We start from the raw sequence: 27,505 nt of genomic DNA on the forward strand, positions 1-27,505 counted from the left end.
CTCCTGTATGCTTCTATTAAAGAATACTCAACATTTCTTTCACAATTGCTCAAACACCAGCCTAACACCCAGGATTATGGTGACACTAATGTCCTCTTAAAGGGAGACTATCAGAGTTCTGGATCTGTTACAGCAGTAGTCCCCAACCTTTTTGTGGCCAGTAGCACATTCATGTTTTCAGAAAAGTGTGGCGGGCGCCAACAATTTTTCAAGGCTTATTTTGTATTTGTACATTAAATAATATGAAAAACATCATATTTAATATACATAATATATTAATCCATAAGATAAAAAGGGTAATTTTACATGTAAAAGGTATTAATTAAATTATCTGGCAATTACTCTTTCACCTTACCATGTGAATTTGCTCTTTTTTATCTACCTGTAAGAAAAATTAGGGAGTTTTTACAAAATAAATATCAAAAACAGTTTTCATCTTATTTTAAAAAAACTTAAACATTGTTGAACTGCTGGTCCAAATGCATTTATTATTCTTACTTTAACACAGAATGAAGCCTGCAGCTCCGGAGTTTTCTGTCCCTAGCAGGCGCGGGGCCACAGTTTCTCTCCGGCTTAAGCCGCGGCCCCGCACCTGCCAGGGACAGAGAACACTGGCGCCTGCAGCCTGCAGCCCCAGAGTTCTCTGTCCCCAGCAGGGGCGGGGCCACGGCTTCTCTCCGCTTCGAAGCTGAAGAGAAGCCATGGCCTGGTGCCTGCCGGGGACCGAGAACACCGGTGCCCGCAGCCTGAAGCCCTGGAGAAGCTGGAGAGAAGCCGCAGCCCCGCGTCTGCCAGGGACAGAGAACACCAGCGCCTGCAGCCTGCGGGCCCCGGAGTTCTCTGACTCGGCAGGCATGGGGCCGTGGCTTCTCTCCTCTGCTGGGCACCAGGCAGGTGCACATAAATGCCTCGGCAGGTGCCACGGCGCCCGCGGGCAGTGCGTTGGGGACCACTGTGTTACAGGAAGGGCCAGGAAGGCACTCTAATATCACAGGTTAGCACTTAAGGCATAGAAGCACATTTCATTCCTGGGTAAAAGGAATTACGAGGGATCAGATCTGGAATTGACAGGTTACGACATACACTGTATAAGGATTTTATGTTCTCTCTGGAACTCATGTCTCGAGCTCATGACTAGATTCTTTGTAACTGAGGAAAAAAAAAAACAAAAAAACCCACCACTGCGCTTAGGGCCTGATCCAGCAAAGTGTTGACCACATTACCAAAGGTAGGAGGTATCTGAAGAGAACACTGCATGTGCCTTTGGAGCCTACGGTTTTTTGCTGTTTTAACAGAGTATAATTTACCACTGGCAAATTTATTCTAGAACTTTATACAAATATCACTATAGGGCTTCTTTTTGTTTCTCTTGGAGTTTGTTTAGGTTCTGACTAAAATCCTTGTCTAAAATCTTCTAAAATGCAGGAATGGCACCTGATAGTTTACTCTTTGCCAATTTAAGCTCCTAGTCCTGCAACTAGGTTCCCTCTAGGCAGATGCAGACCTGCACCCAGGCAGAATCACAGGGGAACCACATGCAGGAAGTTCACTGGAAGACTCGGGCCAAAATCTGTATTGCTATCCCACCACCTCTCCACTTTTATTTGCCTACCTACAGACCTGGGGAAGAACATCTGCTTTGTCTCAGAGAAAGAGAGCAAGCTGTCTCCTTGAAGGGAGAGAGATCAAGGAGCTCAATGGAACGAACGTTCATGTCTTAAATATCAGAACCAGAACAGGTTCTAATCCATAAAGAATATGAACCGAACAAATACAGACATCTATGAGTTTGCCCTTTTGACTAAATTTTTGCTATTTGGAGCGTGAAGAGAAGGCCAGAGAGTTATTAGCCTATATATTGAAAACAACAGAATCCAGCAGGAGCAGTGCAACCATCTAGGATAAAAATAGTACTCTGTTTAGCAAGTCAATAGCTATTAACCTAACATTCCAAGGCTTTTACCAGAACTTCTATGCATCTGCAGACGCAGAGGATGATGGAAGTACTTGCTTACATTCACATCTGAGGATACATTGTTTTTAAACACTCAGACTGAATTAGAAGAGGCTACGCAGACTATATTGTTGTCTATTAAGGCGGTGGGGTGTGAAGAGATGCATGGCCAGATAGATTCACTACAGAATTTTAAAATCTCCAGTTAGATCAAATACATTTAGCTGTTGTTACTAATGCTGATTGAAGACCAGCAAGAAGACTCCCTACCAGAGACAATACAAATAACCTTCGTAAGAGCCCTGCATAATGAAGTGAGAGTATCATTGCTTTGTTAAAGACACAGACCAATATCACTGATAAACCAAGACTTAGTGAAAACATTAACAATCTAGTTACGTAATACTATACATACGAATCAGGTTTCAAATAAAGTAAGCTGGGAGCAGAGAGTATGATAGGTCTATTATACAATGTTAAGCAAGCAAGTTAACAAGATACTGTAGTGTCTGCAAACTCATTAGATGTCAAAGATACATTTGATCACACAGCATGGCCACATTTCTTGAAAATCCTTGATTTGTTCAGAAGTCATATAAACCCTCACGTTTCAGAGAATAGGTCAACCTCAGATTACTGGGGATTAGGAAAAATCTTTCTAACTGCCTACTGCAAGATTGCTTGCACATTCTTCTGAAGCAGCTGATGTTGGCCCCGTCAAAGACAGGATAGAAGAACTGCCGGTCTGATCCAATATGGTGACTCTTACGTCCCCAAACAATTCCTTCTTCACTTGGATGTGAATCACTCTTTACAACTGAACCAAGTTCAATGAGCAGTGGTTGGAGGGTTTCATTCTTTGAAGAGGCTCCCACCAGAAGTGTCCATTGTCTCCACTCCTCTGTGTTTAGCAATAGAACCACTAGCAATTAAAATTCAACAGTATCCTAAAAATTTGACAAGCACCAGACAAAGATATTAAAATGGAATGGGTGCCCAATAAAACTGAGAGGGTACAGATGATGATACACCTTAGCGCTGGACAGAAGATTATCATTAGGTCATAAGGGCACCCTCTCAGTTTTATTGGGCACTCATTCCAACTTATATCTTTCTCTGGTGCTTGACAAATTAATGCCTCTAACAAGTTATGTACAATTTTAGGGTATTGTTGAATTTTAATTGCTAATGGTTCTATTGGTTTGCTCATGTTGCTTTGCTCAAGCCCCACTGTAGCATAATCCTGCCCTCCAAATGAATAAAAAAATCCATTGTCAAGAAACTTGAGGCATGCAAGCAATCAACATTTTAGAAGATGTGTTTGCCAGGAAACGACTCAAAATCTTTCAGAAACTATAGGTAAATTACGGATTTCATCTTATCTGACTTAGCGAAAATGTTTTAAAGCAGCAATAGAGAAACTTGAAGGTACCCCTGAGAGTCACCCACACTGGGAGGAACACAATCTTTCTTGAAAGCTAATGGAAAGCAAGCTGTATCAAGCTTATGTTATATAAATTGCTTAGGAGTGAGAGGAACTGTAACATTGACATGAGTGCAATATGGGATCACAATACTGGATAGACCACCTCAATCAAAAATTGGGAGTTGATACTGAAGAATGTTCAGAAGACATATGTAGATCTGTGATGTCTACTAGGCTTAAAAGAATTAATTTGGCATCCACAGATCAAACTTGGTAGTGCAAGGCAAAATAAAGGTTTCTTTGTATATGTTCTGTCGAAGTGCTCTATACAGTACTACGGAATGAGGTATAGTGACAAATTACGTTTGCTTTAGACACTGATACAAAATTATTGAGTCTGTTGCCTTTAGACATTCCAGTAGTTTACATATGCTGACATCTAAGGGCTGGTCTACACTAGGGGATAGGGTTCGAACTAAGATACGCAACTTCAGCTATGCTATTTGCGTAGCTGAAGTCCAAGTATCTTAGTTCGACTTATCTGGCTGTCCTCACGGCAGCGAGTTGATTGCTGCAGCGCCCCCATTGACTCTGCTTACTCCTACTGCCGAGGTGGAGTATGGGTATCAATTAGCGGATCGATTTATCACGTCCAGACGAGACACGATAAATCGATCCCCGATCCATCGATCCGGCGGGTAGTATAGACGAACCCTAAGAGAAGCTCTAGACTTTCATTCTTGTGCATCAAATGCCAAGTGCTTGTGCAACAGTGCTTCAGAAATTACAAAATTAGAAACTGCAAAATTTGAAAGATGGCATTACAAATCTGATCCTATTGATGCTGTCTGAAATGGTTCAGTAGGATGGCACTTTTTTTCTTTCCTTGAAAGAATCTTTAGATAACTAGATATTACCCTGCTCCTCTAGATTCTTTCCATACCAACAAACACGACTTGTATCTTGACAGGGTTGAGTCACAGTCAGGTGGTTTCTGTCCAGTCTTGATCATAGCCTGGCAGAGCGGAAAGACGGTAGGATATGGATTCAGTGTAGAAGAGTGGTAGAGCTGATCATCATTAGATTATGGCTGCTTGACGTTACAGCTGTATGCGTTCCCATCTCTCCCAGTTGCCTTGTATACACATTGAATAGAAGGGATGACAAGATATAATCAAGGCCAAGATATAACCAAGGACTCGGCCGGACCTAAATTCTGCAGCAAGCCACCCTGGTTTCTGTTATATGCAGGTGAGGCAAATGAAAACTTTTGAGGCCAGTTCTGCTGAATTAAAAAATGGAAATTTTTATTGAACTAAATATGGGAAGCATAACAGTCAGCACAATATTCCTTGCGATGTTTATTTTTTCAGTCAATTCAATTTATGTTTCACTGCCCCCCTCTCCCCCTATTCTCCCCTTTCAGCAAGTTGCAGAATATTGTACTGACAATGCATAACAGCGGGGAAAGGCTGTCAGTGGGGAAACTGGATGTTTTGACAGCTGGGTAAGAGACAGTGGGGATTTCTGCCCCAGGAAAGCGTAGGAAGTGGTTTGTTGCTTTGTGCACCAACAAAGCAGTTGAGAATGGCAAGTGGACTCATATCCTCTTCCCCAGCTCCCCTTGTGGGATGGATTGGCCTAGTCTATAAATTGTGGACAGGGGAACTTGAACTCCTTTTCCTGCCTCAGCAAAAATCAACAGCAACCAGGTGCCTATTGCCGTCAGCCATGTTAAATAAGCACATTGGCTGAATATCTCTGGTAAAATGATCAGCAGTGAAGTAGTTAATAAGGCTGACATTGAAATGGCTTCGACTCGGCTTCAGCATTCAAGCCCCAGTGCGATAGTTGGAGCAGCTCACATTTGCTACACACTATTGTTTGAGGTTCTTTGCAGACTTGGGAGTACACTGCTTCATCAGGTTAGACTCCGCTCATAAGCTGAAGTTTTCCTTCGCAGCTATATGGGCTACAATTTTTCTTGTTTAAAAATGAGAGCACAGATTCTGGAACACATCGTAACAGGACAACAGATTCTTCAGTAGCAGTGTGGAGCATTACCGTGGGATTTTATGTACAAGTGGTCTTTTCATGGCTTCAGCACTGATTTCAGCAGGACATGAGTAAAGGTGGCAGAATAAGACGGTAATCTAGTAAAGTCTGATTCTTGCAATGCTCTGTACATAGGACTACATTACAATGTCTTTCTATACCCTCAAAGACTCATACAGACAGTCCCCTCTCTGCTGTCAATAGCGGTAGACAAAGTCTCCACACCCAGATCTTAAGAGTTCTTGAGGGCTGTGGCTCTTAACCCTTTTGCTTGTGGATGACATGCTGAACTAGCCCCTCAAAACTCACCTTTCTTATAACCCAGTGGTCCACCTAGATGAAGAAAATTCCGATTAGGAACTAATGCTAAGCATAAAACACAAGGGTATTGTGACCAAACTGGAGTTAAATAAACAGTAAAATGCTTCATCGAACTCTATGAAGTAAAAACGCGGGGTTAGATTTATTTACTCTAATTAAAAGTCAATTCCTTGAAAATGTCACTGAGGGGGTAGAGGAGAAAAAAAAGAAAAGTAAACTAGAAAAACAAATCAGAATCAAAAAATGTTATTTGGGAGTTCACCCGAACAATTACATAACTGAACAAGGCAGGAAAATGTCTGCAAAGCCGGATGATAGCTAGGTCATAGGATAATACACTAAAGCATTCTGAAAAGAAAGGTTTCAGTGAAGGAACACTCAAGTGGAGAGTGTCACTATTGCAAATTACATCCAGCTAAGTAAGCACAGTCCCTCAGATGGTTAGCTGTGGCAACTGTCTGGTTTTTACATGAGAAGTCCTAGAAACTAGAAGCATACAATATAGCCTATCGAGATTACAATTTTTGGGATTGCAAAAATACTTCAAATGTATAAATGTTTGCAGTCCTAGTGTTAAAAAATATGACAATGGAACTAGATCAGATCGTATGGCTGTTGATTTTCTTTCTACTAACTTTGAGCAAAGGGAGAAAAAGAATCCACTAGAATTTTCAGAAGAATATTACAAAGTTTGCCCAAGGATCCAAAAAACTTTCCCAAGATCCTTCCTGTAGCACATGGGCTTATGAGTGTGTGCTGGGAACGGCCTCTGGCTGTTGTTTGCTTTAAAATATCTAAAATGGTCAGACTCAACATATTATATAGTCCCATCCATTCTGAGAATGGTTAAGGATATTTCTGAGACCTTTGTGCAATGGCATTAGAATGAAGCAACTCTGCAGAATGAGAATTAACCACAGAACTTTGCTCTGCCAGCATTTGAAATTGCAAGGTACATAGCAGGACAGAATGATGAGAGGAAGCCACTAACTTACACTTCTCACATACTTCTCCCTTACTGTGTGTCATTAAATTATAACTGTTTTCTGTTCTCCCATTTGACGTCAGCTGGACTAAGAATATGTTTAGAATCTTCTTTCTAATATTAAACTAGACTATGAACTGATGTATACATATCCTTTGTGGAGATGTCTTACATGATTTAATAGAAAATTGTAATCTTTCTACAGTTTTTCTTTTTAACCATGCTATAGAATGTAATGAAAAATTAGATACGTGGCACAGAATTCTATGGGATGGTACAAAAAACAAACAAAACTATAGGACAGCTATAATTCTCTAATAAACTGTTTTTATAGTGATTTCTATACAGCCCAATTTAATTCCTATCGAACCCAACTGGTTTCATCCCTATTGCATTCTCTACAACTTTTCCACAGGGAAATGGCTTGGGTCCATTAGCAGAATCCCTGCAGAGACTTAAAAATGTAAACAAAGGTATTTTCAAAAGTGACTAAAAGGTTTTTAATGTGTCAAGACCCAACAAGGTTTGGGTTCATTACTGAAATTTTCAGTGTCGAAGGGGGTTAAAGAGGGATATTTGTTCACTCTCTTCCTATTTAATTTTATAACAAACAATGCACTACAGATGTTGAAAGGAGACTTATTGCTCCCTAGTGTCAAGGAATAGCTCAATGCCTACGTAAATGGCCCAGCCTGGGCCAGCAGAGTGTTTGAAAGCAGAACATTCAGTGCTAAAAGCATGAGTCTCTACTGCTTGAACTTAAGGACTATGCCATCAACTGGAAGCAGTAACAGACATATAAACCTCTTTGTGGAGCAGTCACAAGAGGACAAGGACCCATCCTGCTACCACATGTGGCCATAAGTACCTCTTGGATTACTGACCATTAGTTATAATTTTTGAAAATGGAAACAGTCAGTCCATACTCCATATATGGTTTTCAGACAAATGGTGATCACTTGCCGGAAAAAAAAAAGACAGCTTACGTTCTTATTGAGGCTTGACTATCTCTCAGGCTATGTCTACACTGGCAATTGAACGACAAATCTTTTGTCTTTCAGGTGTTACCCTGCCACTCCCTGAAAGACAAAAGTTATGCTGTGACAAGTGCCAGTGTGAACGGCGTGCTGTCGGCAAGAGCGCTCGTTAGGGATAGAAGTTTTTTGTCAGCAGCAGAGCCGACAAACAGCGGCTACATTGCACGACTTTTAGCAGCATGGCTATAGCAACACAGCCATGTCGCAAAGAGCTGTGTAGTGTAGACGTAGCCTCAGCCTCGAAACTGAGAGCACCCGGGGTCTCATCTGAAACCAAATACCCAACATCAGTGTAGGAAACCCTCAGGTTTACCAGAGACTTAAGTGGTCACTGGCTGCCAACCACCATCCCCAGGGCCGACTTTAGGCCTATTCCACCAATTCCCCCGAATCGGGCCCCACACCTAAGAGGGCCCCGCACCCAGTGAGAAACTCTTCCCTGGCTAGAGGCGCCTTTTTAATTTTTACTCACCTGGCGGCACTCCGGGTCTTCAGCGGCACTTTGGCGGCGGGTTCTTCACTTGCTCTGAGTTTTCGGCGGTAGGTCCTTCAGTGCCACTGAAGACCTGGAGTGAGTGAAGGACCCGCCGCTGAAGTGCCGCCAAAGACTTGGAGCACTGCCTGGTGAGTACAAGCCTCACGTGTTTTTTTACGTGTTTTTTTTTTTAAGTCATCCCTGCTGGGGCCCCATCGAAACTGTTCGATTTGGGCCCCGCACCTTTTAAAGCTGGCCCTGACCATCCCCCACAACATCTAAAGTATCACTACAAATTTTATATGGTGATCAGGTAGAGGGGACACCTTGGAGATGGTACAAAAACCATATCTCAAGGTAATTGCTTCCTCTCTCTAATTATACTTCAGAGATATTTACAAGGGCTATCAATAGTGAATGAACTATTGATCACAAGATTAAGATTCTGGCTGAAAATCCACAAAAGGAAGGAGGGAGAGAACATCTGCCTAAAACAGGTCCAAAAAACTAGTTCTAATCTCAGCAGATGTTTACATTCAGGTTGGACACAACATAATTGCTCCATTCAATTTGGAATTCAGTAAAAACAAAAACAAAAAAAAAACAAACCTAACACTCTGGGGGTTCTCAAAAACTTCAGTTGAAACTTGGGGGGTAGGGGGGAAGGAGAGACAAATGGGATATAAGCTGTGTACAACAGCAATTTGCCTTCCTGTAAGCAGAAATGGGTGACAATACCAACCAAGTAAGTTTTTCCACCTACATCACATCAGTTCCAAAAGCCCAGTAGGATCCCAGCAGAGCTCAGCTGGAAGTCTTGATTCAGCAGAACTGAACCTACAGTGTTAAGGAAAAACAGAACTACTGTGTGGGTGCCCCAAAGCCACTTTCTGAATATTAATTGCTTGTACATATTGAAACTAATTGTCTCTCCAGTGCTGAAAGGTTCTAGCTCTCAATTAAAGAAAAGTGACTCCCACGTTTCAATTTTAAGGTTTGACCTTTTGTTTCTTTTGCTAGAAACTGAAAAAAAATCATTTATTCTCTCCTGAAGTAAGAGGCAGATAAAGAGATTCTATTCACCTTTCACAAAAACATAATTGTTGCCAGGCCTAGCAAAAGAACTTGTGACTCAAGTGTTAGCCGGAAAAATATATGGCTTTGCTTTTTAAAAAGTGATTTTAGGTGCCTCGGTTGTTTTGAGATGCCTTAAAGCAATATGATTTTCAGACAACAGTGTTCAACACTTTTCGAAAAGCAGGCTCCTTTAAGATGTCTCAGGATGAACATCCCAAAACAGAGTTTCACAAAAATCACCAGCCACTTATGAAAACTTGGATCATGTTAAAAATTAAGAGTAAACCTTGCCAATGTACATGCAATAGGAGATGTGCATGCATAACAATGGCAGAATTCAGCCCTCATGTGCTCAGCATTTCCAGCTCCTAGTGATCTCTTGGGGAGTTTAGGGTGTTCACAAGAGCTTCCTGCCAAAGTCTTTCAGGAACTTATGAGTTTGGGCACCATTATCATAAAAGCAGGTGAGAATGGAAAACCTGCAAGTTTCTGAAAACGGATTCTCTGAAAAATGTGCTAAGATTTATGCAATTATAATGCAAAAAACCTGACAGAAAGGAGGGTCCAGTGGTTAAAGCACACAGTTAGGACTTTGGAAACCTGGGTTCAAGTCCCTACTCCTCCATATTTCCTGTGACTTTGGACAAATCTCTCAGTCTTGCTGGGCTTCAGTTCCCCACCTGTACCAGGGGAATGATAGCACTAGCGCTACCCTACCTCACAATGGCCTTGTGAGAATAAATACATTACAGATTGTGTGTGGCACTCAGATACAACAGTAATGGGGACCATAAAAGGTCCTCTGATTCATAGATTCCTAGTGTTTCCACAATTCTCCTTTCCCTCCATCCCCCAAACCTATCTCATCAGACTCACCAAAGAAGTAGCTCTTCCATTTTATATTCCATTGCGGTTTCCTTTTTGCTGTATTTTATAAATAAAGCAACATATTAAAACCTTTTTCCTGGTCTCACCACAGACAAATCTGGACTAACAAAGATTATTGCTAAAAATAAACCTTAGCTTTACTGCACGCTGTTGGGGTTAGGGTCCTGGAAGGTATGCCAACCCTTTCAGATATTTAATTTTGTTTATTTTGGTTTATTTATTGAAATAACTGCTGCTGAGTCTCTTTAGATCAATAGTCTGAAATTGGAAGAGATCTGTCTAGTGATACAAGCTACTGACGTGATGTCACAGGCTATGTCCAGTGAAATGAGACTCAAATGCATTACTTTCATTAGGTGTCTCAAGGGGATATTCTAATGGCATGATGAACATTGGGGAGAAAAAATATTTCAGCATTTACCAACTGTGTTGCTCTCCTTTTCAAATACACTCTGAAGAGAACTAAGGCAGAAGTTGACCCTAACAATTTTCTTTGGTTGAATAGAAAATGCTTTGTTTATTACTCCTAAATGGCAACTTGTTTCTTGCTTCCTGTTGTTGCTTTTTCATCCTGTGCTATCTTTAATAGCCTTGTTGAGAATGTGAAGAATTTCTGTGCTGATATTATAAAAAATGCCTCCAAAAATCTAGAGCTTATATTGAAGTACAAAGCTTCTGCTGTGAGAAGCTGCAGCATCTGTTTTAGAACATCATGTTTATATTTAGAAGCAGTACATCTTCAACTAATCCAACAACCCACCTTCAGTCACTTTCTGCAAGTTAGTGCCAACCGATGCCCTTCCTTCAGTCACTCGATTGGGGTTCATTTCACGTTCTAGTGGTCCCCTCCTTAACCCATCATGTTAACAGATCCTAACACTTACACTGCAGTACACTGTGACCCGCCTGGCTATTGCTGTCAGATCTAATCTCCCTTGAAGTGGTGTGCTGCTAAAAGCTCAATTCAGCATCAGGATGCAAATCTGTCACTCTCTCACACCCATTCAAAGTGCTTTTTCTCCCCCCAGGTCACAAGATGTGAAGAGTGATCTGTGCCACATACATACTGAAATTAAAACATCTAGTAAAATCAGGGTAGTCACCAAAGCATGTTATCTAGAGCAAAGCTTGACCCATTTGGTCAGGCTCTTCTCAGACTGTTCTGTTTCTGTCTACTGGCTCTGCTTCCGATCCAATGCTCACAGACAGAAAATACATAACAGGGAAGACATTATAATCAACCTTCTATTTTTGAGCCATGCCACCCCTCAAAGAAGGGCCAGCGTGCCAAATGCACTCTGCATTCAAATATATTTCACCTGCAATGGCTGCATATGGCACATGCATGGCATTGATGCTGCACTACTTCTATTTTTGTAAGGGATACTGTGCTATTTACCACATGCAATGTGCTGCTGTATGCAGCACAGGCCAATGCAACCTAACTCAAGCAGATGTGTCACAGCTAATACAGTGAAACATTCAAACAGAACAACACAACAAACACAATAAAGAGCCAAACCAAAACTCTGATCCACGGGTTAAAGGAACGGGGTGTGGAGGGACAGTCCACAGCTCTGTATCTTGTGCTCTCCTTGTGCTCTCATCTTGATAGATGAGAACAAGCAGACCAAGTGCTTGCAGGACTCCCAATCTCTTCCCATTGAAGATCGCTATTTTCTGAGTGATGTTTTGCAGGGCTTTGAAATTCAGGCACTTAAATCAATGGAAGTTGAGGGGGAGCTTCAATCCAACGGCCAATTTTGATGGATGGGGGTTAGGGAGGGGCAAGAGTGAATTCTCAGTACTTCCCATCAGGTTGGTGAGAGGCTTGGAAGCAGCATTGGAACATGGACAGGGGGATGGACCTCAGGATCCTCTTTTGCTCCTGGCTATTATAGCTAAAGTGAGACACAGGGATGATGCACTTGAGTTCCATGAGAGGAATGCTAAGAGATCAAGCTCTGACCAGATACCCTAAAAGCACCACCAAATAAACAGAAACATCTTCTTATCTCTCTGCAAACTGCAGATTTCTCCTTCCCAGAGAGAAATGACTCGAAGGAGTAGAAACCGCCCGTTCCCCTTACCCCCCATGATTGAAATGGAGCTATGAGTTATGAACAGACCATTCATGAAAGTACCCCCTTTCCTGAAGGCACTTGTTCCACTTCCCCCTTATTTAAAAAGAGGAATATGGAGGGAAACAGAACATACATCGAGCTGCCAATATACCACAGTTTACTTGAAACATCTGTGATCGTGATCTAAGTAAAGAACATTGTTTCTGTTTAGCAAATTCATCTACTTAAAAAAGAGTTTCAAAAAGTTTAAATGAATGGAGTGAAACTGCATTACCTGAGCAGTTTTTGCCCTTCGGCCTTGCATGCTGTTGCTGTGGCTGATTTGTAAGTTGGTAGCACCTTCTGAAAGGCAATGAGATTTCCTACAGGGGAGTGTATTGTAATTACTGTAAGAAGGAGTATCCTCTGTTGTAGTTGACGCCATCTTATGGTTTCCAATATCTGGAATATCGGACACTAAGTTCCGACAATAAGCCCCAAAGGTATTTCGTGGGCCTCCATTTATTGTAGCACCTGAGTTTTTGGGAGAATACAAGTCACTCATAGAATTGGCACGCTGGCAGGTGACCAGCTGCTGGGGACTGTTGCTTGCTTCTGTGCCTCGCATCCCCTCACCATCCTTCTCCTCAGCTGAACCTAAGATTTCTTCATTGCTTGTTAAATGTTCTTGGCTGAGGTCAGAGAGCGAAAATTCCAAGCTATCCTCCCGCCAGATATCTGCAGATTTTGAACGCTTTTTCTTGAAGCTTGCAGTTTCCATGAAAGTTGTCCCGTTTGTTGAATATCGATGCTGTCTGCCATCTTCGGCCAAAAATGTAGTGTCATCCCCATAAAGTCTGCTTTCTTCTGTGTCTGGCATGCTCTGCACTGAGGCTGCCGTGAGAACTGTGCTGCTGTCCACACTAGGAGTAACAGAAGAATCGGTGTGGTAGGAAACAGGCCTTAAGCCCATATCCACTCTGTCCACCCAAATGGGGCTTCCAAAGTCCTCTAAATTGGCTTCTTGGTTAAAAGGCTCCAGGCCATTTTCTGCCAGTGACTGGGGGATGCTAGGAGTACTGCTAGATCGAGTGCTCACTTCTGAGTTCCTGTGGATAACTTTCCCTGAAGAAGCATGCCTGGTCCGTCGAGAAGTTTTATTTGAAAGGCGAAGTGAGCGTGATGTGTGCTTCCGTCCCAGGCTGGCGTGCTTGTCTCCATACAATGCATGCTCTACATTTTGGCTTTCCGCGTTTCCCATGGTTTTAAGGTCTGCAAGATTAAAGAACAGGAAATATTAAACTTTCAACTAATATATGTATCAATATATATAATATGCCTGTCAGTAACTCTCATGGATTGTACAAAGGAAAGAGACTGTTTCTTAAAAGGAATCTAGACTCTCTCATCCAGAAGTAGCGCTAAAAGATACATGTCGTCATGTATCTATGATCTATGTCAGTGGTTCCCAAACTTGTTTTGTCGCTTGTTCAGGAAAAGCCCCTGGCGATCCGGGCGCATTTGTGTGCCTGCCGTGTCCGCAGATCTGGCCAATTGCGGCTCCCTCTGGCCGCGGTTCGCTGCTCCAAGCCAATGGGAGCTGCTGCAAGCAGCGGCCAGTATGTCCCTCAGCATGCACTGCTTCCAGCTACTCCGGGACTGGGAGCTGCCATTGGCTGGACCTGCGGATGCGGCAGGTAAACAAACCGGCCCAGCCCACCAGGGGCTTTCCCTGCACAAGCGGTGGAACAAGTTTGGGAACAACTGATCTATGTACATCTGCTGAAACATGTGTTGCAACTAACAAGAATTATTTTAACAGTGATGATCAATAATAAAATGTAATCAGTTTGCAACATCACTTGTGAATTCAGATACAATCTAGTGAAGTTTTCCAAGGTATGAACCCAGGGCCTCAGTTACCCTGATATAAACCAAGAGTAACTCACTGAATCCAGGGGTTGCATCAATGTAGATCAGAGGAGAATCTGGCCCTGAATGTGGCTTTGAGTGTGAGCCAATTTATAATGAAAGTAAATTGGTAATCGCAGTTTTACACACATCAGTTAAATCTATTAAAATCAGTTAATCCTCAATACAACATTGGCCAATAATGTAAACTGTAAAAATTAACATCTCATTTCCATACCGGAATCCTCTCTCACTGAAGCAGGAGTCCCTCATTTAGCAATATGGAACTGCAGGGTGGTTGCACCCTTCTAATACCAGTTCATGACCCCCTTGGTCAGAACCTATGCTCTATACCAGGGGTCGGCAACCTTTCAGAAGTGGGGTGCTGAGTCTTCATTTATTCACTCTAATTTAAGGTTTCATGTATCAGTCATATGTTTTTAGAAGGTCTCTTCCTGTAAGTCTATAATATATAACTAAACTATTATTGTATGTAAAGTAAATAAGGTTTTTAAAATGTTTAAGAAGTTTCATTTAAAAAAAAATTAAACTGCAGAGCCCTCTGGACCAGTGGTCAGGACCCGGGAAGTGTGAGTGCCACTGAAAATCAGCTCACATGCCGCCTTTGGCACATAAGTGCTCTACACTAAAAGAACAGAAAATTATGTATATTTAGGTTCCTACCAGAGGATGGTTAAAGGGGAGCGATTCTTTATTTCTACTCTTTGAGCAACATCATATATTATTGAAAAAAAATCTAATGGAGTTACATTTGTAATTATCAACACCACTACTGGCACCCAAGGCATCAAAATGCAACTCTGCAGAGCAACACATTCTACAAGCTCTGTTCTAAGGAGATCTTCATTGAGGCCCATAACTCATTCTAATACTTTGTACCAATGACTGAATAAAAATTTAAACCAATCCTTGCACCACGAAAGAGAAAAAAGAGCACACTAATGTTCCCAGAATCCTGCAAACTGGTGCTTTCAAGCCAACCCCTCTCAGAGGGAACATGCTCTGGTGTGCTGTCAGGGAGTCACAAGGAAAGCAGGTCAATTTCTAGGCTAACAACCTTGACAAGGTTACTTTATAACAACATTATAGGTGACTTTTCAAAGTGGTAGGTAGAGTTGAAACAACATGACTCCTGCTGACTAAGGGGAAATTTGCAGTTAAATACCTGCACAATGCTTTAAGAAACAGGGCTGAAGACCCCTTATAAAAGCCTTCAAAAAAGTCAGTCCTAGGTGTGCGCTTCATTACATCTAGACAAGCTTTAGACCATTATTTTGCTTCTATAAGTTTTAAAGCCTCAACAATAATTAAATATACCATTGTATTTAGTTTTCTTTGGGTTATTTTTAGTATGTAAGATACTATATCACAGTTTTTCAGTATATGTAGAATAAGAAATAACAACAGTAACTTGGATTCCAAAGTGTGAGTTACATGACCAAAGTATTAAAAAAAATGATTTTTTTTAAATCTTATTTTGACATGCTGGTAATGAGACTTGTAAAGACATTTGCTGGACATCAAAAACTGAGTTAGGAGTCAGCGCCACTCAGCATCCTCTCCAAAAACGCTAAAAACTACTTAAACCAGGCTCCTTGAGACCCAAAAGGACAGAATAGATGCATCTTGCAGGAGGTTCTACCAATGCCTCTGTGCAAGGGCTTTTGCAAACATAACAGCTAAATTCATTCTTGGTGTAATTCAGCTGATAAGTCCAAGGAAGAATTTGCCCCCCACAGCCTATTCATTTCTCATGTAGGCTAGTGCAACTCAGTGAAGTCAATGAAGTTATACCAGCATTACACTGACATAAGTAAGACCAGACTCAAGACCAGAAAAGAACAATTATAGTATTATTGTAACTGGATAATAGCATCGTTTGCAGCATAGAACAAAATTATGAAATAAATAATCTCTGGTTTAAATTTTAAAAGAAAAGTAGCTGTTTTGGCCAGGAGCAAAGTCAAATATGTATTAAAATACAAAATCATACAAAATTTAATATGAAAATAAATACACAAACACAAAGAAAATGGTGTACAATTATTTACATATAGACAAAAAACACAATTCTTTAAGAGGGATCACAGGGCAAAGAGTTTCTGGTTTTGAGGCAGCTATATTAGACTTGAGAAAAACAGCAAATGGTGTCTAGAAAGCAAGATAATGAGGGCGGGGTTTATTCCTAAGGGCAGTGGGTTTCTCCATTATAAGCATGTGCCATACTTTATTGAATCAGATGCTCATAGAATGAATATGATTGTGTATATGCATTAACCATCTGAATACATAATGTCAGCTACTGCACAGAACCTATTTAACCTCACATAGATTACACAGAAACTACCAAATCAATTCTGATAAATGTTCACACTTACAATTCTGCTCTAGGTACTATCAAATACTTCTGGTAGGGTTGTATTTTTTTTGCGGATGCTTTGGAAAATGGTCAAAATAGGAGCTAGTATGCTTTTGAGTTTCCCTATACAACTACACCTCTACCTCAATATAACACTGTCCTCGGGAGCCAAAAAATCTTACCGCGTTATAGGTGAAACCATGTTATATCGAACTTGCTTTGATCTGCTGGAGTGCGCAGCCCCGCACCCTCCTCCCCCGGAGCGCTGCTTTACTGTGTTACATCTGAATTTGTGTTATATCAGGTCGCGTTATAACGGGGTAGAGGTGTAACTAGCTCTATAGTTATGTCACGTTTTAGTTATGACTTGCTAAAAATCTGTGTGGCAGAAAGGGGGATGGGCACTATCTAAAACATTCTGACATCTCTGTATCTAAAATAAATATGACTGAGTTAAACCACATGGAATGAGATCCCAGGCTCACTTAAGTAAATGGCAAAGCTCCCATTGACCTCTATGCAGCCCGAGCCAGACCGCCCCACCTTACAGGGTCCTAGAGCCCAGGCCCCAAACCAAGCATCTACACCACAATTAACTAGTCCCTTAGCCTGAGCCAGCTGGCACAGGCCAGTTGCGAGTTTTTAATTGTGGTGCAGACAGACCCTGTGAGGCTGGGGATTTACCCATGGTTTAGGAAAACAAATGCACTCAGCAAATTTCAGCCCAATATATGTTAAAATGATAGTTATCAACCGCTGAAGAACAGGGTTTATTTTTTAAATTGAGTCTTAAGTGTAAGTGTTATTCCAGATTGTTCTGATCTCATCAGGACAGAACATGAATGTTAGTTACGTTATCTTTTGTTTTCAAAACCTTTAAATGTGACTCAGGTAGCACAAAGGTGCCCTTTGTCTTTGCAGCTTGGGTCTAAAACAGATCTCACTTCTAAGCCTTGTAGAATGAAATCTCTAGGGGAAAGGTTTTTGCTGCACTGACTTTAAAACTCTTGCTAACAATAATTTCATTTAAAAGGATTTTCACTGGCTGCAGAAGCAGATCTTTACACTGTCATCTTCCCCATTATCAAGAAAGATAACCACCATTTTGGTGTCATTTTGAGAGGAATTAAAGATTTTTATGTTTAAAACATGATTGAAAAGAGTAGGTCTCTAACTAAAGACACAAATCTGCAGAAAGGCCAGAAAGTTCTTAGTATCACTCAATGTACAGAGACTCAGCCCCCCAGAGACCAGCAAATGTGTAACTTGCTCAATGAACAGAGCAACCGGATGCAAAGCACTCTGTCAGTTCACCAAACGATTGTTATGTGCCACAGTCCCAATGTAACATTAATGGACACAATCATGCAAAATTGAAAACAAACAAAAAATTTTGCCAAGAAAAGAAACAAGAGGATAAGCCTGTATTCTGTGAGTAAAACAGATGGCTAGAAAATGCTTTCATGCAAAGGAGTAATGCATTTTCTACACAGATAAAAACTCAGCACCTGCAATAATGGTTTTCTTATCACTAACATTCTTGGGAATATGAACATAGACATTCACAGGAATGTTTACCAACCTGTTTCACATGACAAAAAGTATGTGCTAGATACTGACAGGAAACATCATGCTCCCATAAGGAATTGACCATTGTCTGCTTAGTTGATGGACACTTGGGTTTTACTTAAGAATGAAAGTCTCCAAATCCTGCAAACCATTGCTTACGCGATTAGCTCTGAGTCACTGCTCAAGTGAGTAATGATGATTTAAATAGTCCTGTTCCTAATCCCATTGAATTCAATCAGAGCAGGGTCTGATCTTAAGTAAGGGTATGCAGGACTGAGACAGGTCAGAATAAACTGTGTTTGAAGTAGTCATAAAATAACCTGTCTCAAAATCAGAACATGAGTAATATTAATGGGAGTTATACACAGACATTAAGAAGACAAAGAGTTACTATTGTTAGCTTATTAACTGAATCAAAAGATGCCTATTTGAGCACTGTACAAGGTAGCAATAGGATGCCACATAAATCACTGGTGACTTGCCTCAATGTTTAAAAAGGGCTGTAAAGCAGACAAGGGGAGGCAAAATGTCAAAAATCTGTTCGGAATTTATTTTCCAAAGCTAACAAAAGGATTGAGGCATACAGAACATGTCACAAGTCACTATTTTTAAAAAATTTTATTAGTTTGCAAAAATAAAGCTTAAGACTGATGTCACAAACAGAATATCAGTTAGGAAAAAGTATACATTCTACAATAAGCCTCTGGGAGAACAATGCTCCCTGTAAACTAACTGATTTAGATGGAGAAATAAAACTATAACAGAATTGTTGAGTTCTTCTTGAATTAGTTTAAAATAAAATATTGCTATGTAGAAAGAGGATTTTCAAGATGATACTGGCTGAAGACCCATTTCAAATTTCATTTTTTCTCAATATATTGTTTTTCCTTCTCTGCTCTTCTTCCTTTTCTCCAATAAAATATTCATGATAGCAATTACAGAAAATAAACCTAACTTAATAGCTCGCAAGTTTTTGACAAACTGAACTTTTAGATTGCAGAGGAAAGGATGAAATTTATTAACTTCCAAGTTAAATTTGAAGCACTTCACAAGACAACAGATTGCAAATTTAAAATTAGATTCTGGTGGGAGGTCTTGGTAACAAATCTCTACTTTTCTCCTGGAGTTTGAGTCTGGAGCTGTGAGAACCAGAACAATGATAAAATCAACAGCAAGAACTTATTCTACAGAAATGAACTTTTACTAAATTCTGCAAACCAACAAAGATTTTTACTCAACTCACAAAAACCATATAGAATTAGAACAATTTACAAGAGTAACTAAAAATGAATACACACATTTTATGGCAATTAAAAGGTTTTTTTCCCCCCAAAAGAGATTGAAGTTTCAGAGTAATCTTATACCTTTGAGTTTCTCAGAAACTGAATTGGAATATGTCATTGTTTTGAATTAAGAGCTTTTTAGTCAGATATTTCTTTTTATAATCCACTTTAAATATGTTAAAGCATGGGATGTACTCCAAAAAGTCCCTGCAAGCATCTCAAAAGCAGGGTGACAACGTGGGAGGCAAGGAGGGAGAGGGAGGAAAGGATGTCATCAGTAGCTGCTTGATAGAAATTCTAAAGCTTTTGCATTCCTAAATGGGTGTAACTATAAAACAACATGCAGTTTCTCCAAATTTTCTCCTCCCACAAACAATACACAGCAAACTCCTAAAGAAAACACATAGACACACACGTACCTTACAAGGCAATATTGGTAGCCAATGCAACTTTCCCCAAGAGAACTGTGGCATTTAGATGTATAGAATTGCAAATGATATCAAAATGAAACATTACTGGAACCATAGAATCTGTCAGCACCTGCCACTCAGCGCCTCCATTATTGTCTTGTCAGAGTCTATGAATATATGCCAAAAACCTGGTGAGAGAGAGGGAGGAAAAAAGAAATAGGCAAAGGATTACAAAAATGGTTAGAAAGGAGGACATTTTCTGCCAAGTCCTATTTTCATCACTTACCTAAGAAACATTATACAATACAGTGCTTAAATTCTGTATTTAAATTATATATATATAAAATCTGACAATATCAGAATCACTGAAAACCTCAGTCTAACACTTTATGAAGCCAAACTGAGGGTATGAACTCCATTCATTTTCTTACCACTTTTTATAATAAAGAATTTTATAGAAATTGACAAGAGACTGCTGAGGGCAAACAGAATGATACAGGACTGGAGGGTCTCGGTGACAAGTCAGAAAAATTACTTTTGTATTGGGTTTTCTAGTTTTGGTTGGTTGGTTTTTGAGGGGGTACAAGAGAGAAAAGCAATTAAACAGGGTCCCTCATAAAAGATACTCAACACTCCCCTCAGAATTCTGTGCATGGCTATTTTGTATTTCTTTCTGCTTGAAGATGGCTTACAATTAGGTTAAGGAAGAGGTACTGACTTTTTTTTCTCTCTTTCTTTTATTTTTTTATTTTTTTACACAAACAATAGTTCAATCTGTACAATTTACTAAAATGGACAGCAATACAAGCACTGGTGTAATGAACAATTTTAGAAAGGAGTCAGAGATTACAGAAAATTTACACTCACAGAGTATATTGTGGAGGTAAACTATGCACATTAAAGGAATAGACTTGGAAATGATGCTGCACTCACTCACACAAACACACAAAAGTAACTTCAGGATTATTCACATGAGTATGTGCATGCATGCAGGATCAAACTCCTAGACTGTGCCTTGGCCTGATGCCATTTAAAAGTTCATTCCCACATGTTCCTTAGACACTAGCATATGTCCATACTGCGGCTGTGAGCAAGCCTCCCCGCTTAGGCACACAGACTCATGTTAGCATGCTAAAAACAGCAGTGTGGACATTGCACCTCCAGTGGAGACTCAGGCTAGCTGCCCAAGCTCAGAAGCAGGGGGTTAGGTGGGGCTTGAGAGCTGGAGTTGTCGTTCGAGCCGTAACATCCATACTGCTGTTTTTAGTGCACTAGCTCGAGCCCTGCCGGCACGAGTCCATCTTCCCACGTTGGAAAGCTCATTCCCAGCTGCAGTAGATGTACCCTTATGGTCCAGTCCTGTGAGATGCTGAGTACTGTAAACTCCGTGGGAGTTTTGGGTACTCAGTGCTTTGCAGGATCAAGCCCTGAAGTCATTACATTTCCTTTATGCAGCCAAATTGCAAAGCGAAGAGGCAAATGAAAGAAGTGGATCATCAAGAAGCATTGCAAACAGAGTTATTATATGGGTTTTACATATTTTCAAAAGATTACAAGAACAATGAATTCAGAATAGGTAAGTGATGCCCTTCATGTTGTTAGAGCAACTTGGTAGTAAATTTTTATCCTCGCTTGGATGGATTTTCAAAAGGAAGTGAGAGTTACCAAGTCCTTTTTTAAATTAAAAAAATTCTAATTTTCCTCCTTCTCCTTTATGTCTCCCTTGTACTCCCCAGTCCCCCAGGCTGCTGGTTGAGAGCTGAAAAGAAGTTCATGTGTTGCTCAGAAGCTGGCAGAAATTAATAAAATGAAGCTCATTTATATTGAAATGGACTCATTATCATGCCAGCTGACAATAATTTACAAGGTTAGACTCTTGATGGAAAACACGGCCCTACAGGCAAGTGTTCTTCCACCTGCGTCTCATACGCAGGAAATAATCGTATGTAACATGCTTTACTTTTTAAGAAAAAAAAAGTTTTATCTTTGGATTTTTTCCCTGCTGTATCTATATTTGCCACAGATAAGTTATTTTTAAAGAAAACTACACTGTAGTGCACTGTTATCAGCTTTTTCACTCTCAAGTTGTTTTTTGAAGAGTTTGTTATTTATCTGAAATAATCTGCTCCAAACTGAAATTTGGCAAAAAAAAAAAAAAAAAAAAAGATCAGAACCCTAGTCACTTTCAGGAGAATTAAAATAATAGTAATAATAATAATAATGTTGACTGTTTCATACGAAGTCTTTGCTCCAAACCAAACAATTCTCTTTTAGTATCTCAGCACTAAAGCACTTAAAGGAAAAGAGTTGTTTTTTCAAAGGGGAAAAAATCCAAGTGGGTGTTTACACTTGGGGAATTGGCTTACTCTCCCTGTCTCTCTCTATATCTATCTTTATAGCTATCCACATCTATATCAATATGCATGCGCACACACGCTTCCTCGAGGATGTATCATTATCTCATGATTCTTTTCCAACAGAGTCAGCTCCTGTTAGTTATTACTACTAATTCACAGGAACTCTTCCAAATGCAAAAATCCATTTTTTTTAAATCAGTTTAATACTTAACTTTGCCTCTAATACACCTTAGAAAACACCCCAACCACCAGTTCATTGTTTCATTTCACCCTTTGGTTTTCTGCAAGAGCAGAAGTTCTTCAACATTCCCAAGCCAGGGGCAGATTTTGACTTCTGGCAGAAAGGTCTTCTCGGGAATAATGAGGTCTACTCTTTCCCCAGGAGGAGCGGCACAGAAGGGACATGATTCCCCACAGGCGAAAGGGGGGGACACACACACTCATCAGAGGGAGCAGCTGGGTTCTGAACAGAAGCTTGGGGCTTGTCTACATTATAAGTTATGTTGGTATAACTTACATCGCTCAGGGATGAGAATAAGCCACCTCCCTGAGCAATATAAAACTTACAGTGACTGAAGCGCTGCTGTGGACAGCGCTCTCCCGCCGACACAGCTACCGCCTCTTGTGGAGCTGGCTTTAGTATGCCGACGTGAGAGCTCTCTCCATCAGACGCGCTACAGGGTGCAGCTGTATTGCTGTAGCACTTCTAGTGTAGACTAGCCCTCAGTACTGGCGACTTCATTCCCTCTATAGGGCAGCATCCCCCTGTAGAGCACATTTGCTCAGTGCTCTGCTGGACGCTACAGCGTTAGTGGAGCGTGGAACCAAGCAGGGTGTTGATGGCCTATTCATGGGCATGACATAACACACTGATGCATACGGTATGGACGTGCTTTTACTGACCCAAAAGTACACACTTGTCAGTGACCATGGTCAATGCTGATGTTTCGGTCATAAACAACTACAGGGAAAGTTAAAACAAAACAAAATGAATCTGAAATGTAGTTTTTCAAACTACTTGTTTAAAAAAGATCCTAAATTTGCAGTCTCAGCCCTGGTTTCTGGAAACATGCATACATGTACACAACTTTTACTCATGAGTGTAGCCCCCTTTGAGTCAATGTTCTTTGCGGTATTCCGGCCAAATTAACTTGTGAGTATTAATTTAATGACTATGAAAAAGTATCCTGAAAAATCAGGCCACGTGATTTCTAAGAGGATGAGCACCCAAAATTCCCACTTAAGTTGCGTGCACTAAAAATTAGGCCACTGACACTACAACCATCAATCCAGTGTCTTTGGATGTAAGGTCCCTAAAACTGAGGTTATAGTCAGAAAGGTGACTATATAAAAATAGCAGCAATTTCTTCATCTTATTAGCTAGCTACATGTACTCAGGGTTATATCTGCTGACTTACTAACAAAAATAACATTGCTTCCTGTTGCTACCAAAGAACCAATACAGGGACAGGAGAATGAAAGGGCTCGTGAACTGTCAACAGAAGTGCAGAACTTTGAAATATGGGATTATAATAATAATAAATAACAACAACATGCAAATATTATGTGAACCACAGAGAGCCCCATTAGGGATGGTGTAAAGCTTAAAATGATGGGGACTCTACCACCTCCCTGAGAAGCCTATTCCAGAACTTATATTGTTAGAAAGTTATAGTTATAGTTAGAAAGTTTTTCCTAATATCCAACCTAAATCTCCCTTGCTGCAGAATTATTCCCATTACTATGCATCCGACGAAGTGGGTATTCACCCACAAAAGCTCATGCTCCAATACGTTTGTTAGTCTATAAGGTGCCAAGGAACTCTTTCCCGCCATTACTTCTTATCATTCGAAGATGGCTATGAGAATTATAAACATTTTTAAATTATATTTTCACTTCCTTATTTTATAATACAAAGACATCTTTAGAATGTAGTAACATTTCAAAAGTACATCTACTGATGTGAGACAAACTAATAATTAGCCCAAATCACTACCTCACTCTATGAAGTCCACAGTAATTCTATTATAAACTTCCACAGTTTATATAGATCGATGGAGGACACCATATAGCCATTTCAAATAGAAAATATTAAATATCAATAAGTAACTTTGGGCTGCATTCTCCATACCACCACACCAGTTTTATGACAATGTAATTCTGGTGCAAAGCTAGAGTAATGGAGTGGAGATTTAGACCCTTTAATTGTAACTAGAGGCCATGTCCCTTCATTACCATGCAAAGAGCTCACTAATGTGAGTGGTGACTTTAAGTCAATGCACAGCACCAAGGCTCCAAGTTCGGCAGCAAGGCACTGCATGGTCTAGCTGATTTTTAAAAAAGATTCAGTTTGATGTGTTTATGCCCCGTCTGAGTTTTGTTTTGGTAAATAGTGCAGCAAACCAGCCTGCTGGTTGTGGAAACAGTGAATTTTAAATCAATATTGGCAAATATTCATTGAAAGTGATGTTTTAACTTTTAGCCGATTAGCACCTGACTTGAAGGAATATACTCATTCAGCGAGAGAAGAGAAGTGTGATACATGTCTAATTAAAACTGACCAACAGAGCTGGAATTTCAAACATTTGAAACAAACTGCTCACTAGCAAGCCACAAGACTCAACATTTTCCACGGGAGCTTTTTGGAAAATAAATGTTGAATAATGACTCCATTTGAAGAAAATCACGGTCAGTTCATGAAGAAATCACTAACAGAAAATGAAGTTAAACTAGTCAAATTAATTATTCCTCCAGCTCGAAAAACACTCCTACACAAATCTATAAATAGAAACAAAAATGAGACCTCTCAGGAGACCTGCAATCTCAATAATAACTGACAGTTAACATCCTTGAATCACAGTTAAAGTCAACAAAACGAGAAAAATGGTATTAACAAGCTTCCATGGGATCATAGTGGTGAATCTATGCAGGAGGAGAACAAGCAGCCAGTGAAGGGAAAAGCTACCTTTTCAGTGCTCTGTTATTTTTGTACTGTGGTATCTGGGTAACATTGTTTTCAAGAGTATCTTTATGTATTTTCAGTTTCCCACCCTTCCTCCTCCTCGCGTTATTAATAGTGGGAAAATCTCCCTCTCTCCCAGAGAGCAAATCAGTAGAGACTTATGGATTAGAAGAGAAGCAGGGCAACCTAAGAAAAGGACAGGCCCAACAAAGAAAATAACAGAACGCCGTTAGCTGTCACCTTCAGCCCCAGCTAAAACCTCTTCAGCGCAGTATCAAAGATCTACAACCTATCCTAAAGATGATCCCTCATTCTCACATATGTTGGGAGACAAATGAGTCCTTTCTTACGGACAGCCCCGTAACCTGAAGCAAATACTCACCAGCAACTACACACCACACAACAAAAACACTAACTCAGGAACCTATCCTTGCAACAAAGCCCGATGCCAACTCTGTGCACATATTTATTCAAATGACACCATCACAGGACCTAATCACATCAGCCACGCCATCAGGAGCTCATTCACCTGCACATCTACCAATGTGATATATACCATCATGTGCCAGCAATGCCCCTCTGCCATGTACACTGGCCAAACCGAACAGCCTCTACACAAAAGAATAAATGGACACAAATCTAACATCAGGAATCATAACATTCAAAAACAAGTAGGAGAACCCTACAACCTCTCTGGTCACTCAGTAACAGACTTGAATTTTGCCACAGAAAAGCTTCAAAAACAGACTTCAACGAGAAACTGCTGGGCTTGAATTAATATGCAAACTGGATACCATTAACTTGGGTTTGAATAGAGACTGGGAGTGGCTGGGTCATTACACAGATTGAATCTATTTCCCCATGTTAAGTATCCTCACGCCTTCTTGTCAACTGTCTGAAATGAGCCATCTTGATTATCACTGCAAGTTTTTTTCTCCTGCTGATAATAATTCATCTTAATTAATTAGCCTCTTACAGTTGGAAGGGCTACTTCCACCTTTTCATGTTCTCTGTATGTATATATATCTTCTTACAATATGTTCCACTCTATGCATCTGATGAAGTGGGCTGTAGCCCATGAAAGCTTATGCTCAAACACATTTGTTAGTCTCTAAAATGCCACAAGTACTCCTGTTCTTTTTGCAAATACAGACTAACACTGTTGCTACTCTGAAACCTAATTTCAAATTGAAAGCCACAAGTAAAACATGGGAAACTGAATGGAATTCCCAGGAGCCCTTGTGCAGGTTAAAAGGAGCTTGTGTGCCCCTTCCCGGGAAGTGGGGGCTTTCATAATCTGCCCTTGGAAGCAGAGACCAATGCTAAGCCACAGGAGGCGCTGTAGGAAATGAGAGTGTGGCAGGACCTGTTCTGCCTTCTCTGGTGTAGTTAGGGTAGCTATTGGCCCATCTACATGTTTATAGATAGTCAATTGGATTTCTCAAAACAAAAAAAATACCCCAAAGTGCAGATAAAATAAGAGTTGGCTGTACTTCATTTACCTTAAAGTTATGTACTATTATTAAAATTAACTTGAAACATACTTTTCTCTGGTACCAAGTAAACAGAGAACAGCTGATACATATCAGTACAGCAGTGTGTATATCAGACACCAACCAAAGTAGTCACATGAAAGACTTTTTTTTTTAAATGTCATAGAAAGAGAATAGCTATTTAAGCGATAAATGCACAAACGTCCAGTTCCTAATGAAGCTTAGGCTCCGACAGTACTACTCACAGTAAGAGAGATACAGAACACAGAGTAAAAAATGGAGCACAGACATAGATTCGACAGTATACTATTTTAGAAACTAATATTAATAGTTGAAACATTTTCCTTATGTGAAATGGAAGCCATTGTACAACTACATAAATAACTGGAGGACATAAGATTTAAAAGATACAGAAAATAATTAAGGCCAATATTGTCAAAGTTGGGTATCAAAAGTATTTACTGTAAATCCATAGTTAGGCACCCAAATAAGTGGCTTGATTTTCAGGAAGGGCTGGGTACTCATAGCTCACACTGGAATGAGAGCTATGGATGCCCAGCACCTTCAGAAATCAGGCCACTTAATGAGGGGTCTAACTATGGGTTTAGATGTCTAATTTTAGGTACCAAAATTTGAATACTATGGAGGGATAAGAAGCCTCACATGTAGCATTTGAGAGATCTAAAGAAAAAGGAGTCAAGTTAAATCCAAGCAAATGCATGATCAGAACAACTTCAGTATTTTGATTGCATTTGCTCAGCTATATAAAAGCTATTTACGCAAGACACAAAGTGCTAAAGTAGCAGCAGTTACTGAAATGAGGCCACTGAAAAGTCATGTTGAGCTAAGCAAAGTATCA

General features: G+C 40.3%; 1 protein-coding gene across 8 annotated transcripts in view; it reads right to left on the minus strand.

The window, feature by feature from the left end:
- TIAM1 (TIAM Rac1 associated GEF 1) overlaps positions 1-27,505 on the minus strand; it is a 273,240-nt gene that overhangs the window by 85,345 nt on the left and 160,390 nt on the right. For all 8 annotated transcript variants that reach the window (XM_032798274.2, XM_032798269.2, XM_075073407.1 and 5 more), the window contains 2 exons: positions 19,844-20,022; positions 12,577-13,553 (listed from right to left, as the gene is read on the minus strand). In XM_032798274.2, the coding sequence (XP_032654165.1) occupies positions 12,577-13,542 (966 nt within the window). In that variant the 5' untranslated portion in view covers positions 13,543-13,553; positions 19,844-20,022. The remainder of the gene's footprint in view (positions 1-12,576; positions 13,554-19,843; positions 20,023-27,505) is intronic.

This window comes from Chelonoidis abingdonii, chromosome 1 (assembly GCF_003597395.2).
Source record: "Chelonoidis abingdonii isolate Lonesome George chromosome 1, CheloAbing_2.0, whole genome shotgun sequence".
NCBI lineage: Eukaryota > Metazoa > Chordata > Testudines > Testudinidae > Chelonoidis > Chelonoidis abingdonii.